The 19,573-nt window shown below is 37.6% G+C and overlaps 2 protein-coding genes across 2 annotated transcripts; both read right to left on the reverse strand.

Annotated features, from left to right (window-relative positions):
* Positions 1–6,402: 6,402 nt before the first annotated feature.
* snrpd3l (small nuclear ribonucleoprotein D3 polypeptide, like) lies at positions 6,403–10,931 on the reverse strand. Its single transcript, XM_079257133.1, has 4 exons — positions 10,831–10,931; positions 10,089–10,229; positions 6,980–7,172; positions 6,403–6,730 (listed from the first exon to the last, which is right to left on the reverse strand). The coding sequence occupies exons 2-4, from the start codon at positions 10,212–10,214 to the stop codon at positions 6,666–6,668; spliced, it is 384 nt and encodes a 127-aa protein (XP_079113259.1). The 5' UTR covers positions 10,215–10,229; positions 10,831–10,931; the 3' UTR covers positions 6,403–6,665.
* A 1,957-nt stretch (positions 10,932–12,888) lies between these two features.
* On the reverse strand, positions 12,889–17,708 carry adora2ab (adenosine A2a receptor b; the record flags this gene model as incomplete). Its single annotated transcript, XM_079256355.1, has 4 exons — positions 12,889–13,850; positions 14,668–14,771; positions 17,230–17,361; positions 17,509–17,708. The coding sequence occupies 4 exons, from the start codon at positions 17,706–17,708 to the stop codon at positions 12,889–12,891; spliced, it is 1,398 nt and encodes a 465-aa protein (XP_079112481.1).
* Positions 17,709–19,573: the final 1,865 nt, after the last annotated feature.

The raw sequence follows: 19,573 nt of genomic DNA on the forward strand, positions 1-19,573 counted from the left end.
CACGTTTTTCAGCATTAAAAAGGTTGTAGATATGAAGCCTACCATCTTACATCACCAATGACTATTTATTTCTTTAATCCTGCTGTTTCAGTTAACCAAATAAATAACACACACTTCACATCATTCATGCATGGGAAATTAATCTGGATGAGCAGTTACTTGGTCCATCTGAGGCAAACAAACAAATAAACCCCTCAAATACCTTTTTCCGCCCAGAATTAATAGATATTCAGGATAACCGTCTAATTCTAAACTGGCATGAATCCTGTGACAGCATTGTATGTGACAGCAGTATTAACATAAATCAAAGGTCTAATAACAGAAAGAAAGCAGCACCACCAGCCAGTGGGTGTCAAATGAAATGTGGGAAATACAATCAGACATGATATTCATGAGCACTGAGCATAAGCAACCATGGTTCTTTCCATATGAAACATCCATGGAGCCTTGACTTTCCCCACACATTCTGCTAGGTGTTAATTAATTCATGCAAACACATCTAGTATCACAAATTTCAGCTCTGGTAAGCAGATACAGTGTGATGCACCTAAAAGCCACTTTTTAGTCTTCTCTCGAAATCAGTTATACGATGTGGTTAATTATTATCTTCACAGCATCTAACCGCAACCTTTTCTGCATTATTTCAAGAGCATCATTCATATTTCCAAGTCCATTTAGCTTCTTGTCTGCCCATTATCAGAGAAATAGAGAGAAAGGAAAGGCAGAAAGGGGAAGAAAAAGAAAGATATGGAAGAAGTGCTGCAATACTGGTGTTAGGGAATCAGATAAAACTCACAGATACAGAAAACAAAAGAAGGCCAAGAGGTAAACAAGGCAGCGAGTGCTTTAGCCAAGTTTAGGAAATGTGGGAAGAGATACCCAGTCCAGATGGCCTCATGAGCTTATATGTAATGATATCACTAACAAATAGAAAAATCGCTATTGTTTACATGCTGTTTTTGACTGCTCCCTCTTCAGCTTCTTAATATTTGTCAGAACTGCCATTAGAAGAATTTTATTGTATCATTTTATTTCATTGCTTATCTCTCTTTTAACTGTTTTACTTTCTTGTTGCTTTAGCTGATTATGTAAAGCACTTTGTTTCAACTTTTGTTCTTTTATAAATAAAGCTGACCTGAGTAGTAATTTAACATCTTAAAAGTTGCAACATCTTGTCTAAGTAAACGCAGAAGAAGCTATTTTTGGCACTGTTCTGGCTATTCACGTTCAAATTTCGTCCCCTATTCCCGAAAGCAGCCACAGCACTGACATTCACTGCCCTTCAGAGACAGCTCGAGTGGCATTGAGCTAAGAATACAAGCTTTTGACATCAAGTTTTGAGAGCAATCTCTGCCACCAAATTAACACATTGTTGTCTGATGAGAGCCTCAATAGAATAGGGAGAAATACAGTCATGACACTGGCAGAAACTCACAGCTACAGTAGGCTTTTTATATCTCTCAAGAAGAGGCTCCTTACTATGCTTGACCTACTTTCATAAATCATAAAGGACATATAAACTCCTGTTTGCATTCACACAACAGGGTGTTTTACAGTTTGAAAATAGATTTTTATTCCTGATGCCACAGGTTTTGCTCTCTGCTTCAGTTTGTTTGACAGACAGCCACTCACTGTATTTGGATTTTTATTAGTTTTTTTGTTTGGTTGTTTGTTTTTGGTTTACTGTCAGGATCTGCATGATGAGCAGCAGAGATTGCTTCACTTGTTGCTATCAATAGCCATTATTTGAGAGGGACTGTCTGAAAATACAAACTACATAAGTCATGCGAAATAGATTTATTTCATCTTTTACACAAACTGAACAAAAGACCCAAGCTCACATACTGCATAACCAAATATTAAATAAGAAATTAAATGACATAAGAAATACTTTATTAATTGGAGAAGGATATTTAAATGTTGTTGTTATTCTTTTATAAAACAACAACAACAACAACATGAACAATAACGCTGTGACTATATGCTTTTGTCCCAATTTGATTCGATTCCGATTTTTTGGGTGCGATTCAATTTAAATTGCGATTCTCAAAATTCTTTAATATTGATTATTTTTGTTATTAAAAACAAATTTTTTATTTTTTTTTTATAAAACTTCTTTTTGCTTGTAATTCTTCTTGATTTCAGTTAGGAAAAAACAACACAGTAGCCAGATCATCATTCTGCTGCTATAATGCCCAAGAAGACAAGTAAAAGATCAATAAAACCAATGAAAATGACAAAAATTTTATAGTGAATTAATTTTATTTATTTGAAAAAAAACATTAATTTAAAATTGTGAAGAAAAAAAATCCCGATTTCAGATTTTTCGATTCGATTTTCCCACCCCTAATTAACAATAACAATAATAATTCTTGTAGGAATTATCTATATATTTCTTGAATTCATCATTATGGTCAGCATATACAGCAATTTTTTTTTTTAAAAATCTCAAGACAAAGATTTAGGACATCATAAATATCTGAACTGCTGGCTAAAACCTTTAACCTCCCCATAATGGTCACAGCAGCGTCACAGGAAACAAAAGGCGAGATTTGAGTCCGATCAAACACCACCAGATGCTGCCAGATGCTCTACAATGCCTCTTATTACAAAAGTCACATGATCTGACCTTACAATCTGGGCAGGAAGGAGGGGAAGGGAGGACTTATCAGAGCCTGCGGGGGGTCCGAGCCGTGTACAGCATTATTAGCAACACAGACACGGCCCTGCATCCCACAGACATATCAGTACAACACAGGACGATCTGGAGCAGAGGAGGATCCTCACCTTCATTAAAAGATCAACAGGGCAATACTGTCACCGATCAGAGGAGCTGTGCAAGAGATAAGCCCCTGTAAACGGGGGATAGATGTTCCCGACCTACTGCAGTGTTATCGCTAAGTCACAGCTGGAAAATTCAGGGAACCATGAAAGAAAAATCAGACTGGTTGTCTTATTGTTTATCTAAATAAATCACATTAAACACTGATTATATCAAGGCTACAACAAAGGGTTATTTTCTAAATTAAACACCACATGTAAGTGTCCATCACAGCATTGTCTCGTCTTAATTAATAATGACATACTATCTAGTGTTTTTTGTTTAGCGATAACATAGTAAACAACCTCTATTCATATGGACTTTTCCAAAGCAAAGTCATTGTTTTCCCTAAAAGCAATTAGGCTTTAACAAATAAGTCCAAAGATTTATCTAAGATTTATCAGTAAGTTATCAACGAGTCAGTTATGTAATTACATCACAATATAAATGTAACTAATCTGTCATGAGGAATAACTAAACTACAAAGAGGAGACATTTAAACATATTACTTTCAGTGTGAGTAAAAACATAGAACTTTTTTTTTTATGTTGCTTAATACGTTTTTGCATGGTGAAATGTTGCTGTTCGACATTTTCAGATGCCAGCAGCAAAGATGGTTTGGGACAAAAGTGCACCATCATGGAGGTTAAGATGGTTGAAAAGAAGCAACTTCTAAATCCAGACCAGATATTTTACATGAAGTTAAAACTCTTTGCATATAGTTTATAATCCAGACAGGCTCCATTCAGATTACTGCACAATGCTTAAAGCAGTTTAAATTTAATCTTAACCTTGATATAATCTTGTAAAATTCAGACTAACCGAAATTTAACTGATGTCTTTATCAGTCTAAGTCTGACAGCCCAGTTTAAAGCATTCGTGATAATAGCAGATATTATATAGATATTTATATCATCCGTCAAACCCCGTGAACACACAAATGTACAAGTATGTGGACATGTATATTAATCATAACTTCAAGTTTTCATCTTCATCTTATCAGTGGCGTTTGAAATATGGAGTAATAAGTTAATAACATTTGAGGCATCTATAGCTTCTTCTTCTATGGAAAAATGTTATGCAACTTTGGATTTCTTAATGTAAATAACGTTACATAATATCAATGAAAAGCATCCGACCCGGAATTTTAGACAGCGTTACACTGAACAAACATAAACTGTATGACTATTTGCTCATACAGTTCTTCCAAAGTACACAAAAGACCACAAACATGGATGAGTTTCACTTGAATGATCCGCAGCATTGCACGGTTTAGCTCTCCCGGTCCAGTTGCGTTACCTTTACTCTCACAAATGAGTTGTTACATTAATTGTCAACATTGAAATGCTTCCGCCTCTTTGTTATTAACGCTGTTACCGTGTCCAGAGAGTGTAAACATCGTTTAATGTCCACCTATTGAACTCGGCTCTAAGCTTTAAAGTCAAGCTGCTCAGCTAACGTTAGCAGCTGCCTCATCTGTCAAGATACAGATGTTGTAAATCCAGGCGTCAAGGATGCTAGCGCAACTCCAACCCTCACAACAGCACGAAGCTGATAACAGGACATCAAAAGGTATAAACACGCACATTCTGGTGTTTAAACTCTTACCTTGATATGTTATTTGGACCCACAAGTCAAAATTAAGAGGCTCTTTCTCAAGCTGAGGTGTGAGTAGCTTGTCAGCTAGCTAGTTGTGTGAGAAACGGAGGATGTAGCAGACTGGCAACCGATGTTGTGATGGGCCAATCCAGCTGACCACCCAGGTCCCGTCGTTCACGTGGAGAAAGTGTTGACAGCACCCATTTAACATGCTGCATACAAATATGGGCTTGACGAAATGCTTTACAGTCTAGAAGATATGCGCTGCAAAAGGTTTTCCTCGTCGTTTCTCTCACTTCAACATAAAACACTTCATGGTTCACGAGTTCTGCTAAATACGTTTCGCGTCCAACTGACTCCCCCTAGTGGTGCGCTGCAGAAATGCACCTTCACGTAAAAATAGCTGCACGCTTCCACAACCCCCATTACTCGCATCCAATATCCCACATCCCGTTCATTCTATTTTACACAATTAACATTAGCACGAGTCGATGCCTATGGTGACTTTAAAACTACCAAATCGATAGTTTTGTGAGCAAAACAGAAGATTATGTTCTAAATCATACCATTATAACCACTTTGTATGAATCCAAAATCAAATGCCATATTTACCCTTTCATGCAAAGTGGCCATATAGTGGACACCTATTTACAAGTTTTTTTTCTTGCATATTCATGAATAAGGGTGGTATTTTTGTAAATAAACCACTTCAGTGGATGTTAATCATCCAATACATTTCCACCCACTAGAGAATAAATATAATTGAACATAGCATAATCACGCATGTTTGCCTTTGCAATAAATATGAAAAGAAAAAGACACAGCTACATTTTATAGATTCACATGTGATTTTATATTTTATTAAAAAAAATACATTAAAATAAATCATAAATCATGATGAATTCGAAATATCAATCCATCTTCTACTGCCTATCCGGGGTGGGGTCGCGGGAGCAGCAGCCTAAGCACGGAAGCCCAGATTTCCTTATTCCCAACCACATTTGTCAACTGGGCAGGGGGATCCCAAGGCATTCCCAGGTCAGCCAAGATATAATCACTCCAGTGTGTCCTGGAACTTCCCCGGGGTATCCTCCCAGAGGGACATGCCCGGAACACCTCACCTAAGAGCCATTCCCCCCATCCGATGGCAGAGAGAAGCTACATTTTCTTCCACTGGGTTAAACCCCAAAGTGTAGGCACCAAGCCGGGGGCTAATGAGAATGCCCACACCTGCTCGGAGCCTCTCACAAGATGGAGGAAGGTTCAGCCCCTCTCGAGGGTCCTGGTTTCAGAGCCCAAGCCATGTGTCCAGCTATATCTAGCCGGAACCGCTCAACCTCGCGCAAAAGCTCAGGCTCCTTCCCCACCAGAGAGGTGACATTCCACGTCCCTAGAGCCAGTTTCTACAGCCAAAGATCGGACCTCCAGGGTCCCCTCAGGTAAAGACCCGTGCCACCAGACGCTTGCTCTCGTGCCCCACACCCAGGTCTGGCTCCAGAGGGGGGCCCCGGTGCCCGGCATCCGGGCAAGGGAACATTTCCGCCCATGGTCATTGTGATCATACGGGTCTTTGAGCCAGTCATTGAGTCTGGTCCCTCCCCTCAACACCTGTTTGCCATGGGTGACCCTACCAGGGGCATAAAGCCCCTGACAACAGTTACTAGGATCTTTAGGACACAAAGTCCTCCACCACGATAAGGTGGCAGCTCAGGGAGGAAGAATTCTAAATATTAATAAATAATAAATAAATAAAAAAGTAGTATCATTTTGTCTGTAGAGGTAAAACACTATTTTAAAAAATGTAGCATTGTTTATTAATTCATTCACAAAAGGGATAAGCTTTGCTTGACATTCAAAATTCAGATTTTAAAAAAATAAATGAGCCCAAGTTATTTTCAAAAAATTCTCCAATGTCAACCTCTGGGATGTGCAGATTTCTATTGCACAAGTAATTTCCAAATAATATGAAGGATAGTTGAAAACATACAAGACGCAACGAAGTGAGGCAATGAAGTGTATTTATACAAAAATGGTCAAATTGGCTACAAGCGTAAGGAATAAAGAAGTAATATTCAATATTTCATTTGAATCAAGAAAGACCTGAAAGATTAAAGTGAAATTTATTTTTTAAAAAAACAAAAACAAAAACAAATCAAAGCAAACTGCAAAGCACAAGATTGCAAAGAATACCCAAGTTACTCAAAATCCAAAGATGACAAATATAAAACAAGATATAAACAGAAAGTTATCGCCTTTTCTGGAAAATGTTGCCTCTTCCAATTCCACCTCGACCTCTCCCTCTCGCAGCCACTGGGGAAAACAAAACAAGACTGTTTCAGATCAAGTTAATCTCTGGCAGGAATCCCACTGTTTGAGAGAAACTGTCCCCACCGTATGAAATTTAATGTTTGATACAACTGCAACTGGAGAATATACAACAGGCTGATGCAGGGATGCAAGATATCATATTTACATATGATTACATTAACTCAGTACTTCCAGTACATTATTATTTTATTAAAATAATAAAATCGACTAGTCCAAACACTTCCAACTCACCTTGCGCTTTAAGAATAGCTGCCTTGCCCCTTCCTGCACCAGATCCCTGGTTCTTGTTCTTCATACTTTTTAACATAGGGGCATTCTTCAACATATCAGGCAAAATCAGAAAACGGATCTTGCTGCCACGGATGTAGACTTGCTCCAACTGTGCAACCCGGCCATCACGGTAAGTCACTGTGATATTCGACATCTGTTGGGGACAATGAAAAATCCTTTAGCACGACATATTATTGAGATACAAATCAGACTGCTAGAACTATTTTTAAGCTCAACGCTGGTCTCGAAAAAGAGATTTTGTAAAGATTTGCTCACTTTTAGCTGCTTGCACATGGGCTTGAGTAGTAGGTCCACTTCTAAACTCATTTATGTTGGCATGTTACATGCCATGTCTGTACCATACAAAAGACAAATGCAGTGCAAAGTTGGCCACTGCTCCATGCTAAACTTGTGTCCAGAGCTCATTTGATAAACTGATGGAGAATTTGGCTGATAATGATGCAATGTCTTGTCAAAATGTGGGTGACCCATCCCAGTAAAATTACCAGATGCTCTACAGAAGGATTGGCTAATTAAGTTGGTTTTCAGTTTTTGAGTCTCCTAGGCTGTCAAATAATTCCTTACTGGAAGCTGTCACTGTGCAGGTGTAATGCCTGAAAGTAAGCACTGTGAAATCCTGCCTTGTTCTGAGGATGTTTTTAATTAGCACCTTCTTAGCTGCTGCTCATCTCATTTTCCTCCCCATCAGTAAAGCCAAGACTTTCCTCCGATAGCTTAACAGTTGCATCATGCATCCCAGTCTGCAGCTGGAAAAAATAGTTACTTCCTGGATATCCTTCTGCTGCTACTTAACACTAAACCTCGACACAGCTTGCACACGTGCCCACCCCACTGCTGTACATATAATTTTTTCTTTTCCTAAAGTACCACAGTGCCCTACATAAAAGTAAAATTATAAAACATTGGACTTAAGTTTATCCACTTTAAATGTACCTCAGATCATTGAAAGGAAATGGCCAGAGTTGAAATGACTGCAGTTATAAATCTTTTCAACTAAAGTCTTGCAAGTGTTGCGTCAATGCTCCAGGTGCTGAACCAGTTCTAAGCTGGTTGTTTGTAGAACCCATAAAGAACTGTTTTAATCTTCATCAGCCAGAGCCACATCATTATACTACTTTATTGATGGGACTCAAAAAAAAATAAAAAATTATTAAATTAAATTATAAATTTAAAAAAACTGTTGAGGGAAACTATTTCTTCTCAAAGATGAGCATTTCTCTTCTTGCAAACAAACATCAAGTTTTTTAAGTTTTAGAAAACAAGTGGTACTTGTACACGTTCTTAAAAAATGGACAATTACATACAAATTATTTTCACATACTTCAGCAAATTAAATTTACATATGTAAAAGCAAAAGTTTCCCCAAACCTGCCATCCTGCCAACAGTGCAGCTTGCATTTACAAGCTATTCAATGTTTCTTCTCTATACTTCGTGAAGTCCATATATCTTAGGTGCAGCTGGATCTCTCAACCAGTTTTCAAATTTCACTCAATTTCTATTCGATTTTTAATGTGTTTATTTTTACAAATTCCTATAAATAAGCTGCATTCTTCCATACCACTGGCAGACTAATTCAATTGATAATAGCACACATTACAGTACATAGTTTTTAAAATGTTTTTCCACCCCCCTTATTCACACAAAATTCCTGCATGCTGCAGATTTGTTACAGAGCCAAGAAGTCAATTTACACATTCCATTTCAAGGCCTATCTGTGAATGTCATTGGAATTTATTCATGTCTGCCAGTAAAATAGTTGTTGAATTTGGGTAAAAATGTTTAAAGCATATACCATTTGAAATGCTGCCCTGGGTAGCATCAACACGTGTCAGGTGAAAATAATTTAAAAAATATAAATAAAATGAAACAGGAAAATTGGTAAAAACTGATTTTTCAACAGCTGCTATGCCTTTAGAGTCCTGATGCCAGGTAATGCTAATGTATCAGCATTTCTTTCTTTGGGCTGGATCAGGTGTGTAAAACTGGCCACGGTTATATTTTTTAAATTAATTATTCAGATTTAAGTAACTCTGAATTGCAGAATTCTTTGCATTTACATGGAAATGGTCAAAATGAATTGATGTTTACACAGAAATCACATTTAAATGGCCTTTATTCAATTCTACTTAAGATCTGGATCTTGGGAAAGATTCTTATTGGACACGGCAGACATGTCATATTTACATCCACTGGAAGAAAACAATCGCCAGTTCCTCCTCCTTTTCTTTTTGGCTACAACATGAAATAACACCTAATAAGTATGATTTTCAATGTGATTTTGATTATAGTTTTGAAGCAGCTGCTCAACTCTTCCATACTACCTTCAGCTGAGGAAGAGAAAGGAGATGAAAGTACTGGAAAGACAAATGTATGTCGTTGCCATTAGACAAGTAAATGATAAAGCACAGAATGACTCGATTTATTTATAAGAAAAAACTTGTACATGACAGAATTATTCAATTCTGATCAGAATAAACCAGCCACTTACTTAGAAAATAGGCTTATAGCAGAATGGTCATTTGGATTTGGAATTAGGTGTTTAGAAGGCCTATTTTTATTTATTTATTTATTTATTCAAAATGAAGACAAAACTAATCTAGACATGGCTATTAAAAATCATAAAATACTTTCAGCACAACAGGCGTATCCTACTTCTTCCCAAAACAGCATAATCCTTTCTAGATAGGACTGATGAACATCATTACTCCCTTGCACACCACTGCAATTTGCGATTCAGAGTTAACCCAGAAAAGATTGTGAAAGGAAAAAACAGCATAAAATCAGGCCTGCTTGTTTAATTTATGAAAGGGTAAAGGTGGCTTAAAGAGGGACATCCACATAGCAGAACTGGATTTTTTTTTGTGCATTTTTACCATAAATTGTCAAAATTGTGGTCCAAATAATCAAATTAAATCAAGTCAAATCTAGTTAATTTTATTTAAAAATACAGACAAAATAAAAATAGTTGCAGCAAATTGCATGATGATGATGATGATGGCTGCAAGTAAGAGTTTAACTCTTGTTCTACTCATTTGTAAAGAAACCAACCTGGCAGTTCATGTTGTCTTCAGCTTCAATCAGCTTGCCCCTGTACACCTCTCCAGTGTTGGTCTCACAGGTCACAATGTGACCTTCTGCCTCATGCAGGACCTTGATTGGTACGCCAATAGACATTTTTCAGCCGTCTTCCTGGAAAACATTATTACACAGGTTACAAGGTTCTGCTGCACAATAAGTCATGTAATAGCAACAACATAAAAACAATCTAAGTGAATATCCATAGTAAACGTCACAAGTAATCAAGTTGGATTACTTTTATATACCGAAAGATCTTGTACACAATTTAAAATAAACTAAGGAAATTCCAGTAAATGCATTCAACACTCCGTCCTTACTGTAACTCTTAAAACCGATCAGATACAGTTTCGTACCTTTAGTATCAACGTAATTCATGCTAACCTAAGACATGTTCATAGCTAACTGAGCTAGCTATATTAGCTAGCTAGGCTACGCTACAACACTTCACATCTTAACAAAAGTCACCATATAAAAACAAAATAAGACCGTATTCACGTTATATGCAAGAGCAAACATTACTTTGTTCTACAACTTGTTTAAACAACAATATCTTCTTATTTACTGAAGTAAAATTCAGGAAAATGCGCCAAGCCATGTTGGCAAATGAATGAACTAACTTTAAAATCACACATAGCCACAAACCAATGTTACAAAAAAAAAAGAGACTAGAATTTTATTGTCGTTCAGCAACTACATGTGCATTTTCTTTTACCTCAAATTGGTCTTGAAAATGGTTTCCTTTCTTTGTTATTTCTTCTTTATCGATGCCGCAACGTGCGCTTGACGATTCCGTCTTTATGAGCCTTTTTCCGCCTACCCACAATTCAAGAATGTGTTTCCGGTAAAACACTGCATGTTGGGAAGTGTAGTCTTTCTTTCTTTCTTTCTTTCTTTCTGTCTTTCTTTCTTTCTTTTTTTCTTTCTTTCTTTCGTGTGAGAATGCTAACAGAATCCCAAAACAAACATTGATAAAAATGTTTGTTTCACAGGCAGTGTTTACATCTTGTTTTTTTTTTTTCTGTACAGAATAAAATTTTGCATGTCAATGTGTCATTCTGCCTCCAAGTAGACATTTATGATTTTACAGTATACTATAAAGGAGCGGGGTTGTTTCCCTTCAGTGTGATGCCATTATGGCTCCTCACATTTGAATCACCTATAACCACACAATTTCCATGACCCCTTATCTGACGCCTTATCAAAACAGCACAACACACAAATAAACACACAAGACCCTGTGTGAGCACACACACACATACATATGCACACAAACATTTTAAATAAAACACTTTAATTCATTTGAATATCTCTGTACATGACCACAGAGTGTAATAAACAATTGATATGTTTTTATTATTATTATTTCAAACATACAGTAGGTATTATATACATACTATGTGTGTTTACTCCAGGAGACATATCTCTGGAATTGCTCTGAGGCACATAAAATGGCTAATGCAGGGCTTTCCCACAATGAAAGGGCTTTTTAATGAGGAAAGAGAAAGCATAATGGGATAATAAAAGACATCATCAAATGAACTTTCATTTGATTTCCATTGCACTAGGCTCATTGACTGGCGTCAGACGCCAGTCCACTCTGTAAACACCTCTCATCTGTATGCACTTACATGTGCGTGTGCTCGCCTGCTTTATGCTCTTTATGCTTGCTAGCCTGACTGAAAGTAGTTTGGATGGATTGGAGTGGAAATGGGGTAGAATTTGCATAGATCAAACAAGCTTTTTATTTTGGGTGGTTGGTAACTGGCTTATGAACATCTTTGATTTGTATCACTCAGATGCTGAACTGACAACAAACATGTGTTGCTTGGCACTTATCATATCAATGATCAAGTCAGAAAATTAATTTGTTCTGTAGTTATTTAGCAAGTTGAGAAATGACTTAAGAAATTTACTGGTTTGCATCTTATAACTGTAGTGGTGTTAAATTATAATATTCCTCATACGTTTGCATTTGATCTGAATAAGTAGAACAATGGATTGCATATCTTCATAGCCCAGCTTCTGTCAATTATTTGCAGTGTCTAAACACTGCCTGTTATATCTGGCAGTATAAGTGTGCAAAAACACAAAGTTACTAATAGCTGGATCATTCATTTTTTCAACAGAAAATAACCATAACTGCATAAATGTTCTTGCTTTAAGTAACAAAATACATAACCCAATGCAACATTAGAAAGTTGGAAGTAGAGAATTTTCAAAAGAATTGCATTAAAGTTGCATCATGTCTTTTTCACATTTTGATGAATCATTTAACCTTATCAATCTACACAATTTCCAAACAAAATGAAGTTGTTCTTTTTTAATGTTGAAAATGGAAAAAAAAAAACCTAAATATAAAAATTTAAAGTGTTTAAACACTTGTCTTTTGTTTGTTTGTTACATCCCATCGAGAATCTTATTCACATAACTGTTTTTAAAAAAAAAAAAAAGGCAACTGTACCTTAAATGCTCAAGTGCTTCAGAGCATAAGAGCATAAATCTCAAAAACACAGTGCCAAAGATTTCCCTGCTTAATGTTACATGGAAACATTAGCAGCTAATATTAAATGTCAACTTGCTTTGTACAATATGCATGTTTTGCTGTGCATCAAAACCCACAAAGACATGGTTCATGAGCTAAATTATCAAACTAATATCACATAAAAAGGAGATGTCCTGATTTATTGAATGATCATCCATCCTTAATGTCGTTATGCTTGCATAATCTGATGTGTGTTATGGTGGGCAAACATCAAATACAACAACTTTGTCACGAGACTTCTCTTACATTAGTAGAGCAGGTACAATCAGTCTGATTCGTGGAGAACGCTTGAAAATTTACAAAAGCAGTGCAGTTTCTTTTGCCTTTCAGCTCAAAAGCATCCACTGCTCCCCCCATATGCATGGCTGGCTCTACTGGATCGTGTGCAGAAATTGTCAGGCCTGGCTGCTCCTGCACTGCTGACCCAGTATCACTCTTTACTTGGTGTCCATTGGGTATGTGGCTGTTTGGAGCAGCATTAAAATTTGATGTCCAGTGGCAAAACGATTCATGAGTAGCTTTTTGTCCAGTTTGCTCAGGGCTGGGGTCCAAAATGTAACTATTTACCACTGTGCCACATGATGAACAATCTTTACTAGTTTGGGAGGTCCGTCTGATGCTATTCCTCCCAACGCCTCTGCTGTCTGCACTCCCAATCCCATTTGTCTGTCCAAGGATGTGCTGGTGCAAAATCCTCCGAAAAGTCTGTCTGAACTCCCGAATGCGGTAGGCATAGATGAAGGGATTCACAACAGAGTTGGCATGGGAGAGGATGATAGCAATATTCATCACCCAGATGTGTGGACGCTCACAGTCCTGGCATAGGTGGTTAAAACAATTGATGATATGCAGAGGAAGCCAACAGAATGCAAACAAACCGACAATGATAGCCAGTGATTTTGCAGCATGTACTTCCTTCTGCAGAATAGAACGAGAAGAGCCTGAAGACAGGGCTCTCTGTCTGGGAGCCGGTGTGTGTGCAACTTTGAGACTCATTAGTCGGAGTTGACGTCGTGCTGCCATGAAGATATGGGCATAAATGCCCAGCATGACCAACAAAGGGACCAGAACACAGCCGAAGAAATTGAAATAGACCATGTAGTCCAGGGTGACCACTTTTTCAAACAAACATTGTGTCGTGCCTTCGGGACAGCTGTTGTTTCTGGTGGTTGTGATGGTAGAGTTCCACCCTGTCAAAGACAGAAAATGTTGGTTTAACTCTAGTTTTGACTATTTTCTTAATCCTTTTATTTCAACCAAGTAAATTTCACAACAACGGATCAAATTTCCATCATTATAATTATTATTACTAAATGTTGGAGCTTAAGAAGTCACTTATGTACCCACATGAATGAACAACAACGGATTATCGCAACATACTTCCTCTTCTAACAGTGGCGTAGGCACAGCTTTTCATACATGTGCATGTGGGTATATACTCATTTACATGAGTAGTAAAAGGAGATTAAACATTAAGGCATCTTCAGGAGCCCAATGAGACTTACTGCATGGGCAAAGGCAGCAAGGTTCCCAAAATATTTCCTGTTGGAATACTGTGGGAAATTCTGTGCATTAGTCAAAAAGAAAAAATTTTTATAAAACCACATCAGGTCCACATATATACCATTGTAATCCCATTATCAAATACATATGGGCAATTAATATTTGAACAGTGTGTTTCCCATAAATAATCTCACATTGAAATGAAAATGAAATGAGCCCAAAGGAAAATTTCAGTTAGCTGAACATCAACCGTTTAAAAAACAGGACTATGTTGGGCCGACATGCACATGTTGTCTGGTTTCAGTGAGTATGGCCAACAGAGACATCCTTTAAAGTAAGTCCTGCTTACAAGAATGAACTGAACTGAACAAAACCCTTTGATTCAAATTCAAACAGAAAAATTTATGTACATAACCATTTTGAGGTGTCTCAGCAGGTTTTCTTACCCATCAGTCACAGAAATAACAACATACTGAATGCATCAGCAACAGAAATACATCTCACCTGTGTTCCAGCCAAACATCGGCGTCAGACCAATGCCAACTGAGAGGGCCCAGCACAACGCGATGATGCCCTTTGCCCTTGGCCCTGTCACCAGACTGTTGTATCTGTAAGGTTAAACACACTGTAGAACACAGCAGGGCGAGATGCTTTATCTAATCTCTTTCCGATTGTATCCCCCAGACGCAAGGTCAATATTTGCCAATTTACATGAGGAGAAAATGTTTGTGCATTGGAGCCTAAACAAAATATCTCTTCTAAGACTTAAAATTATATCACAATTGTCAAATGAGGCTCAGAGAAAAAAAAAATATTGTGATGACCCCTATGGGTCCCTTTGTGTTCATTCATTCATTGGTATGTTGACTGTTGACACCATACACCAGGGGTAGGCAACTCCGGTCCTTGAGTGCCACAGTCCTGCAAATGTTAGGAGCTTCCCTGCTGCAACACAGCTGATTTAAAGCAATGGCTAATTAGTAGACTTGTGCAGAGTTTGATGTGAAGCTCTGCACAAGTCTGCCAATGAGGTCTGATGTGTGCCAGGTGTCTTGCAGCAGAGAAACATTTGCAGGACTGTGGCACTCGAGGACTGGAGTTGCCTACTCCTGCCATACACAGTGTGTCAAGTTTTAAAATACACTGACTTTTTAAAGGTTTGTTTATATAGGTAATAATTTGGATGCATACATGCATGGTTTTACTTTGCAGAAGTACTGTGAGCTCTTCCCCCCTGTGACATTTGGAAGTAGATAAATGGTGACATCCTGCTGTGTGACACTTTATGACTCTGCATACAACTGTTTGAGTGTGCATGAATATATTATAAAAGGCATTTCCTTCCCAAACTGTAATCTACCAGCAAACATATTTTTAGCCTCTGACATGAACTCAAACATTAGAGGCATTTCAGTGAAATAGCAGAGAAAAATATTTGTTAAAGTATGTTTTGTACAAAAAAAAAAAGCTATTTAGCAAAAACCTAATAACAGCTTTTTGGACATACTTAACTATCATAAATTGCCCACCCAAAAACTCAGACATAACACATGCTCAGTACTTTTATACAACCACCTGAGTCAAAGAATAAGTGATTTACGACCCTTCGGTGCAGCTGGTTCTGACATCGCTCTAGAACAGGGATCTCAAACTCTGGTCCTCAATGTCACTGTCCTGCAAGTTTTACATGATTCCTGGCCTCAACATATCCAGCCATCTCTACCAATGATTTTTGGGTACTTAAAATCCAAACTATGTTATACTGATAATACTACTCTTTCAAATTTGACCATCTCACTGTTGTTGTATTATTCATCACTTATATCTCAAACATTTGCTTCGAAAAAAAACATTTATCCTGATTATTCCTGACTAAAACAAACACAAAAATACAGAGGAAAGTTTTTTTTTCACTGGGTTTTTTCTTAGTGTGAACGCTGAAGGGTTATGCAGGGAAACATCTAAAACCTGCCGAATCATGGACACTGAGGAGTTTGAGAGCCCGGCTATAGAGCTAAAATCACGAAGCCAAACCTTGTGCACACACACGTAGCAGAAACCATCATAGAACTGACCTCCAGGCTCAAACGGAGATACAGGTAACATGGAAGTGATGGTTCTGTAAAATCCCATAAGAACATGCCAACCACTTTTCAGTTCAGTTCAGCTTTATTTGTATAGTACCAGTTCACAACAATGCCACCGCAGGACTTTACAGAAACAGCAATTTGAGCCAGTTCATATTAAACAGCCTAGTTAAGGAAAACCAACAGATTTCACTGAATCTTGATTTTGATCCCATACCCTATCCTGAGTATGCACAAGGCGACATCAGACAACTTAAATTTCGATAATTGTAATCAAACTCTGAAAGGGAAAAATACTATGTACCTCCTTAAAATATTCAAAAGTTTAGAACTGAACAGAAATGAAACTCAAATCAACACGAGAATCCCTGAGTTTTTAACTGGAATCCAGCTTGGACAGGTTGGAACCCAGTAGCATTTCATCAAGCCCACTTCATTTTACACAAATTATTAGCCCGTTGGTCCTTGGCGCCAGGTTTGTAACACCAGTATCAGTGCATAAACCCACACACTGAAGCTGTTATGTAACCGCTTATGCAAATGTGTCACCTGCTATGGCTTACTAGATGAAATATCCTTGCATGACAGGAGAAAAGAGTGCAGCTGCTAATCAACTGTGGGTTTAGTTACACACATACACACATAAACAATGAGTCATACTGTGCTATTCTTGTAGCTGAAACAAGGACATCTAAAATAACATTTAACTGATGTTGAGTTTAATGAAGACAAAATATCACAGTATTATATAGGTATTGTGGGTAATTCAGTGTATTTTGCTACAACTCTGTATACTTCTTCCTTCCTGTGCAATGAGTACTATGTGTGAAAGAAGCTACATATTTAATGCTAGGAAGAGAAAGTCCCAATACTAAAACACAAATTTATTTGTTGATGAAGTCCATGAAAGATTTAAGCCCATTTTAATCTGATTCACACATGTAAACAGAGACAATGGTTGGCCTTTTTTTTCTCTCACCTGAGTGGGTTCTTGATAGCGATGTAGCGGTCCACAGCGATAGCTAGCAGGCTGAAGATGGAGCTCTGAGTGAGCACAAGGACGAAGCAAGCGATGAACAGGCAGCCGTAGAAGTCAACACAAAAACCCACACTAATGTTGGACAGAACGAAAGCAGCACAGATCAAAAAGATAGCCGTCACAGAAAGCATCAAAATCAAAGCATAGCTTTGGATTTTGTAATTTATCTGTGGCGCAACAATAACCCCGGTCCAAAATGAAATAATAAGGAAATTGTACCTAATTGTGATGGCAAAAGGAATCGCTAGTAGTCCCACAGCAATGTCAGCCACTGCTAGGGATACAACAAAGAAGTTGGTGATGCTCTGCAGGTTGGAGTTGAGGCAGACAGACCAGCAGACCAGGATGTTCCCAGCCACAGACAGGAGGGCGATCACTAGCTCCAGGCCAATGTAGACCACCTGATGGCTCTTCAGCATGGTTGTTTTTTCCTCCTTTTTGCTTTCCTCGTGCTTTCATCTCACACATTCAGCCCCTCGACTTGTTTTTAGAGAAAATAACCGCTTGCCAAACTGCATGGTACTGCTAAAAAAAAAAAAAAAGTTGACTGTGTAACAGGTTGAGAGACAAAGTAGGAAGTTCCCACCACAAGCATCACACGTGATGCTTGGTTTCACTTGTACCTTTTACCATAACCACCGCTTTATTGGTTTGTACCTTTTTCGTCTCTGTAAAGACCTTTATCTCTTCTGTATTCACATCAGCAAACTTTGCCACATCCGGAAGTAGAAGATCAAGTACAGGGTATTTGGGAGGTTTGTCCAATGGCTGCCAAAGTAGCAGTGCTCTGGAGAGAGAGATAGAAAGAGAGAGAAAGCAGTGTTAGTGGTTTTAGCCTGTATAAACAGATTGCAGCTTACTATGTGGACATACAGTACGCATGCACATATACGTCAGAGAAGTCATCTATCACTCGAAGACAAGGAAACAGGGCCAAAGCAGACAGTCTAACAATGGACCTTTTATTTCAGGAAAAGTTTCCCAAAACTCTTTCACTAATCATTCCCGCCACTGACACACTTCCCTCCACAATCACTGATAATTACACTAAACAGACTACCTATAAATTTTAGAGCAACTGTACTATCAGGGGTGCAGTATGTTGAAGAATGCAGAGTTTCTTCAGAGCTGTTTTACAAAAATGTCCGTGTTGTAAGCAGCTTATGGTTTATTACACAAACCTGGTACAAACTCAGCCCACTGCAGCAATAAGGGCAGAGTGTTTTGAAGTTATTGAGGTAAAATAGCACGAAGGAGAGTGATGAAATTACAGATAGGTTCCCAGATCATGTCAGACAAGCTGCAGCGATGCAGAGGATTATTGTGTGTTATTATTTACTTTCTCACCCAGCACTTTGAAAACAAATGTGTGAACTGCAGATCAGGAAAGAAGCAAAGTTGTAGAGGAGCTTTGTGGGAAAATCTGTTTTCAACTCGCATGTTGAGCCACTACTTAAAAGATTCATGAAGATCCAGATGGATTTTTTGTGATGTGTCTTTGTGAGATAAAAAAAAAAAAAAAAAAGCACAATAACTTTTTAGCATCAGATCTGAAATGTGATTTGTAAGACTTTATATAATGAGTCATTATGCAATAATATTATAACTGCATAAACTCATGAATAAAGAAATGAGAATAATAAAGACTAAAACATTTTTTTTTTTTTTTATTAGAGCAGTTTTGTGCCATGTTTCTCTGACATTTGTGTTTAGAGTTCCAAATTGGACTTTAAAGTTGTCACTCAGTATGATTAGATGGTTTCCCATCTTAAACATCAGAATATACATTATATAAAAAAAGAAACATGGCTCACAGTTGAGTAAAGGCTGAAAAACTGGGATTTGGGTCAATTTGTGAGTCATATGTGTAATGCCCGGGCAGCAGGATCTCAGCTATATATCATTCAGTGCTTTTTCTTCCTACATTTTCTACATTTGTCTACTACAATAAAAAAAAAAAAAAAAAAAAAAAAAAAAACAACCAATAATGATAATTATAATCAACATAAAAATCATGTACACAAAGGATTATTTAAAGCAAAAACACTTATAGGCATTGATAACCAGGAAATCCTGCTTAACTTTACAAAAGGTGAATACTTGTATAAAATGCATATCTATATGTAAAAGAGATTTTCTGACTCCAATACCAAGCCTCCGTAAAGTCTAAGAAACAGATATAACCGGTTGTGGTTGACACAAGACAGCATACAGATAAGTAAACATGAAGACTTGTGGACCAAAGTTCTTTCAACTCACAACACATTTATCAATTGGCTGAAAA

Source organism: Telmatherina bonti, assembly GCF_933228915.1.
Source record: "Telmatherina bonti genome assembly, chromosome: 17".
Lineage (NCBI taxonomy): Eukaryota > Metazoa > Chordata > Actinopteri > Atheriniformes > Telmatherinidae > Telmatherina > Telmatherina bonti.

Bases quoted from the DNA above. Each gene is read 5' to 3' on its own strand.
- snrpd3l (XM_079257133.1), bottom strand. From the start codon at position 10,214: ATGTCTATTGGCGTACCAATCAAGGTCCTGCATGAGGCAGAAGGTCAC. The intron at 7,173-10,088 runs GTTGGTTTCTTT...TGTCCCCAACAG, and splicing joins AAGACAACATGAACTGCCAG to ATGTCGAATATCACAGTGAC. The intron at 6,731-6,979 runs GTGAGTTGGAAG...TGTTTTCCCCAG, and splicing joins AGCTATTCTTAAAGCGCAAG to TGGCTGCGAGAGGGAGAGGT.